This window comes from Crocuta crocuta, unplaced genomic scaffold (assembly GCF_008692635.1).
Source record: "Crocuta crocuta isolate KB4526 unplaced genomic scaffold, BGI_CrCroc_1.0 scaffold29, whole genome shotgun sequence".
Classification (NCBI taxonomy): Eukaryota; Metazoa; Chordata; class Mammalia; order Carnivora; family Hyaenidae; genus Crocuta; species Crocuta crocuta.
In genome coordinates, this window is record NW_027533280.1 from 1,910,285 (window position 1) to 1,916,315 (window position 6,031).

General features: G+C 61.0%; 1 protein-coding gene across 1 annotated transcript in view; it reads left to right on the top strand.

Annotated features, from left to right (window-relative positions):
- Window positions 1-6,031, top strand: part of NCOR2 (nuclear receptor corepressor 2) — a 179,475-nt gene that overhangs the window by 131,590 nt on the left and 41,854 nt on the right. Inside the window, 3 exon segments of the mRNA XM_077747973.1 lie at window positions 2,272-2,419; window positions 4,942-4,992; window positions 5,954-6,030. Of these exon segments, the coding sequence (XP_077604099.1) occupies window positions 2,272-2,419; window positions 4,942-4,992; window positions 5,954-6,030 (276 nt within the window).

A 6,031-nucleotide genomic window follows, 5' to 3' on the forward strand; every position in this document is an offset into this window, starting at 1 on the left:
ATGCCTTGCCCAGCCCAGCACACGAGTGAGTCCCTGTCTGCTAAAAATAGATTGGTGAAGAAGGGGGAACCCTCAGCCGCACCCACAGAACCCACATGCCACACAACTTTCTCGTGCCTCCATGGGCTCCAGCCGGGCCTCCGGGAGAAGCTTTAGGTTTGGGGCAGGGCCGGGCGGGGCCCCGGGGGCGGGTGGATGGTGGAGCTGGGCGTTCCCCCAGTGGCCAGGGGACATTCGGCAGGGTGGGGCTGTGGCCCTGGCCTCTTGGTGACGGAAACGGTGACTAACTGGCAAACGGACGTATTCCTTTTCCTCCCTGCGTTCTGAGCCGCTTCGCTCAGAGGACCCCAACTTGCCCAGGAAGAAGGCAGGACAGGAAGTGAGCCCACTCCCAGGCTGGGGCTGGGATCTGGGGACCCCCCCCCCCGAGGCCCATGCCCAGCCTGGCCATGGCGAGGGACTGGGGCAGCCAGACCCTGCTGATGCCTGGGGGTGACAGGTTTGCCCCGAGGGTGGGCTGCCCATCACGCTTGGGTAGAGCAGCTTTCTTCTGGGGTCTGGGGGTCAGTGGAGGGGAGTCACATTAGTTTCCTGTTTCCTGCTACAAAGCACCACAAACTAGGTGACTTAAAACAGTAGAAATCTATTCCGTCCTGATCCTGGAGGCAAGAGTCTGAAAGCGAGGTGTCAGTAGGGCATGCTCCCTCCGAAGGCTCCAGGGAGAAGCCTGCCTTGCCCTCCAGCCCGGGGGGTGGAGGGGTGGCAGTGCAGACGTTCTGCGGCTCATACACACATCCCTCCCCTTGTGCGTCCGTGTCCAGATTCCCTTCTTACACGGCCACCAGTCGTGTCGGACTCCGGGCCCACCCTAAGCTAGTATGACCTCATCTTAACTCATTCCATGTGCAAAGAGCTTGTTTCCAAATAAGGTCATGGTCTGAGGTTCGGGTGGACGTGGATTCTGGGGGGACAGCGTTCAGCCCGGTGTGGGGGGCTTCCCCTGAGAGCTGTGGGCATGTCCAGAATTGTTGCAAGGTCTCCTCCCTTCCTCGGAGACCCCGAAGGGCTCAGGCCGGGACCCTCCTGTCACACCAGCTGTATGGGGACAGTCGTCCCCTCTTAGGAACCAGTCCACCCCCTCCGGGGTTCCCTGGTCGCCCTGAGACCCCAGCACATGCTGCCGCCACACATACCCCAGCTCTGCCAGATGCTGCCCATTCAGTCACTCAGGACGTCGGCCAGCAAACGTGCTCTGAGCCTCTGCCGGGCGCAGCATGGGAGCTATAGGGACGGCCACGTGGGACGCCCAGCCCAGTGAGGGGCAGAGGCAGGAGCCACTGGTGAGGGAGGGGTTAGCGCCCCAGCTGTAGGATGGGCATCTGGCTCCGTGAGCAAAGGGACCAGGGTGCCAAGTGGAGGGGTGTGAAGGGCTTCACGGTGACAGCCTTCTTGCTGTTCTCGAACCCTCGGCTGGGCCCCGCCTCGGGGGTCTGCACGTAGTTCCCTCCTCCTTGTTGCCCCACCCCCCCCCAGGGCCCTGGCTGGCCCGCTCCCACTCAGTGTGCACGCCTGGCTCACAGGTCACCTCCTCTGGGGACCCTTCTGCATCCCTGCAGCCCCTACCCCATCTGATTCCACCTGCCCCAAGTCCCTGCCTTGGAGTCTCGTCTGGAGTGATCTGCTCCCTGGCGTCTCCGTGACCAGAAGATCCTGGGCAGGGACCCTGTCTGCCTCGTCTGCCGTGGGTCCTCAGCCTCCATGCCCGGAGTGCAGGGGGTGGGCCTGAAGAGACCAGTGGAGGGATGATGGGCTTCCCGAGCCAGCCCTGTCTCCCGGGGCTCAGTGAGGGCAGACGCTACATGCAGGGAAGGGCTTCCCTCATTTGTTCGTTCCACACAGTGACTGTGCCTGGCAGGTATCCTCTGAAGTACACGGTACTCTTGGCTGGGATGGTCACAGGGGCCGGGGAATCGGGGGATGTTGGGCAGAGACAGTCCTTCCTCGCCTATTCTGGAAGGATGTCAGGGCGGCAGATAGGCCAGGCTGCGCTGTACGTGCACCTAGGACTTGACGGAAGGTGAGAGCCCTCGGGAAAAACAGCTGCTGGCACTCCTGGCAGTGGTAGCGGGCCATGAGGGGGGAAGTGTCCCTTGTGGCCACGTGGCCAGGGTCGCTGTCTCTCGCACCTGTGGCAAACAAGGCCTCAGGCTCAGGGAGTCTGGAGCTGACAGCTGCGGCCCAGGCTCTGACGCCACTGTTCCTGTGCCCTAGGAGAAGGAGAGGAATGCGCGGAGGAAGAAGAAGAAAGCCCCGGCTGCCGCCAGTGAGGAGGCTGCCTTCCCACCTGTGGTGGAGGACGAGGAGATGGAGGCGTCGGGCGCGAGCGGGAATGAAGAGGAGATGGCAGAGGAGGCTGAAGGTGAGGGACAGAGACTGACCTGTCCTAGAAATGTCTGGGTTCTTCTGAAAAGAGGCTTGGACTGCCTTGAAGGGGGAGCATGGTGATGACAGTAGTGACAGTGATGGTGATGGTGGTGACAGTGGTGATATTGATGATGACAGCGATGGCGGTGGTGGTGGTGATGGTGGCGATGGTGGTGGTGGTGGTGATGGTGGTGATGATGATGGTGGTGGTGATGGTGGCGATGATGATGGTGATGCTGGTGATGCTGATGATGGTGATGGTCCAAGTACCCCATTTTGGATGATAAATTTCCTGCCCCCCATGGCATGATGTCCTTGAGGACCGCAGCCACCGCTTAGCTGAATGTCTCTGGCTCACCTGTCGTCTTCCTGCTCAGAGCTGACCCAGTGGGGCCCTTGGATTCCTGGTGAACAGGACTTTTTCCTCCTGCCCCTACCTAGGGTGCCTTCCTGTTCCTCCTGCCTGCCTCCCTCTGCGTTCAAACCGCCGGTTTCTGCCAGCGTGGTGAGGGAAGGTGCGAGTCCCCTCCTGCCCCGCAGGCCAGGCCCGCAGACGCATCAAGCTCCGGCAGCCCACAGTGCTTCTGTCAGCCTCAACCCTACTTCCTGGTTGAGAACAGAGAGTTGTGCTGTGTGGTTACTATTGTCTCAAGTTGGGAATGGCTCTGGGGACTGAGTCAGGCCTGCTTGCTAGTAGCTCTGGGTCTCTCTAGCCCACGTGGGTGAGAGGCCTGGCCAGTGTGTGATGGAGGACTGCAGGTCCCTCTGGTCATTGTGCTCTGGGTCCTGGGTTTACAGCCAGAAAGGGAGAAGGAAGCAGAAACCCAATCCCCTCTTTAAACATCCTGCCAGCTAGCTGTCTGTGTGGATGGGAGGCAGTCTTGGTGGGAAAGTGAAAGGAAGACAGACTTTGGCTCAGCATTAGCACCAGAACAGACTGTGCCCTGTGAGAGAGCTGTGTGGTAGTGAGCTCCCTGTCACTTGTAGGATTCACATACCACATCAGGGGTGGGGCAGGGGGAGGGCTTGTCTGGCAGAGCTGAGGCCCTGACCACCTGGTAGCTCTCAGCAGAGCACACGCAGCAGGACAGAAAACCCCTCACAAAGATGCAGGATGACACTCCCATCTCATGACGAGCCTTGAAACCGAGGCCCAGGAAGAGGAGACCCGCTCTCACAGGTCACGTAACTTGGGAGACTCGGGATCCACCAACCCAGGCAGCATTTGCGGTGTGACCCTGTCCCTTGTGACCAGGATGGGGGAGGTCATATGGGTTCTGGGTCAGGGCCTGAGGCTGCCCCAGTGGAACCTTCTAGAAAGACCAGCCAGCCCCAAGTGCCTTGTTGCATCCAGGCAGAGATGAGCTGTCTGGGGAGCGAGGAGTCATCCTCTGCTCAGAATCTCTGTAGCGATCGCGGTGTCACGGTCACAGTCAGAGTTCATCCTTTGAACTGTCACAGTGACCCAGTGGGACGGGTGCTGCTGTCACCCCGTTTACAGATGACAGAGCTGAGTCACGGAGCAGTCACCCAGGGCTACACAGGTGGGGATCAGGGTTCAGACTGGTCAGAGGTGCAGGTGTCCAGGCCCCTCCTGGACCTACTGACCGGGCAGCACTTTGGGGGTGGCCCTGCCATCCGAGTGTTCACCGGCCCCTGTGCTGGCACACCGCCCGGCCCTGAGAACTCCTCATGGGGGAAGCCTCTCAATAAGGCAGAGGGTCTGGCGATAGCCACCCATTTTGTAGACGAACAGACCAGTGCTCTGGGGACTCGGGTCTAGTGTCCTGCGCCCTGATGTCTGTTACCCGAGGGGACAGGAGTGACATTCCTGGGGTCAGCAGGCAGGGGCGGGAACTTGGTGGCCTGGGGCACGTGACGCTTGGGTCAGCCCTGTCTGGCACCCGTGCGGTGTGGCCTGGGGCACAGGACGCAGGCTCGCTGTGCCTCAGTTTCCTCATCTGCAAATGGGATGATCCGGTGCTGGTGCCGGTGCTGGTGCCTGCTGAGGAAATGAGAGACGGGCGTGCAGGGCTCCGTGCAGAGCTCAGCGCCCAGAGGCCCCGTGCTGCTGTTGTTTCTGTGATTATTTCTGGAAGTGCGGTAGGCCTTGAAGGGAGTCGGAAATGGGAGAGGCCGGGCGCAGTGGGGATCACGAAGGCTGAAGACCTTTGTCCAGGGTCATGGCAGCTCCTGCCGGCCTGGCTCTGTGGCCGCGCCGTGGGATGGGGGCCTCGCCCGCAGCCCTGCCCACCTCTGAGGCCAGCACCCCCACCCCCAGGCTCCTGGGGACACAGAACCAGACAAGGCCCGTGACTTGTCCAGAGACACCCAGGAGGGGGCGGGACTGATGGGAGCCATGATTGGCCGGGGCCGCTGCAGGTCACCTGTGGGTCTACAGGGAGAGGGGGCCTCGCTCCCAGACGAGGGCTGCCGGCCCCCCTCCCTGGCCACCTCCTCTCTCCCGCCTGCTGCTCCTGCTGCCTTGCTTCTAACCCTTCTCTCCCTTCCTTCCAGCCTTACACGCCTCTGGGAACCAGGTGCCCAGAGGGGAATGCGGTGGCCCAGGTACGAATGTGGCCGTCTGGCCTGGGGGTGGGATAGGGTTAGGGCTGCCCTGGGGTACAGGGCATCCTTAGGCCCTCAGTCCTCAGCGAGGGCCCCACTTACGTGAGCATGCCTCTGTGAGCGCCACCATTTGTGCTGTTGCTGCTCTGTCCCCCTCCCCAGCTCAGTGTCTGTTCCCCATGCTGTTCCCTGATACACTCTTGCACATCTGTAAGCTCGGCTCCATCGTTTTGTTGATTTTCACCAGTGTTTTCATTCGTGACTCTTATATTGTTTTAATCCCCAGTAGCAAATGCAGGGGTTCTCAGATGTCCCCCTTTTACACAAAGTGGGGGAAATTGAGACCCACAGAAGTGACAGGAGTGGTATTTTTAAGGCTAAAGAGCCTGGTCGGGGCCTAGCTGCCCTCGCCTTTCATCTGTACGCACATTTGGTTGCTTGATGAACACTTACTGTGCCCCTGCTGTGTGCCAGGCCCGTTGGGAAATGGACGGGGTGCTGCCCTTTCTGCTTGGACTCCTCAGAGTTCACTGGCCCATTTTACGTTGTTGTGACAATGTAACAATAAAGAGTCACCAAGTGTCACCATGTGCTGCCACACCTCCTGGCTCGCTCTCCCTGTGAGCCGGGATCTGCTGTCCCCACTCTACAGATGGGGAAGGCGAGGCCCAGAGATAACATGCATTACCACGGCCGGACTTCTCGCGGGCACACAGCCAGGGACGGAGCGCAGATGAGCGCGAAGGGCCGCAGCCCTGGCCACACGGGTGCTGGCGACCCCAGTGGCTGGGCCCCGGGATCGGCTGGGGTACCCAGGTGTGCAGGAGCCTCGGGCCTGTTTTGGTGTCGAGCGATGGGGTGGCTACATCCTGAGTTTGTGCTCTGGGGCCGGATGGGCCGCACCTTGCCTCCATGCCTGAGCCTCCGGCACCACTCACCCTTCCTCTCCCTCTGCCCGCAGCCACCGTCAACAACAGTTCTGACACCGAGAGCATCCCCTCTCCCCGCGCCGAGGCCGCCAAGGACTCGGGGCAGAAGG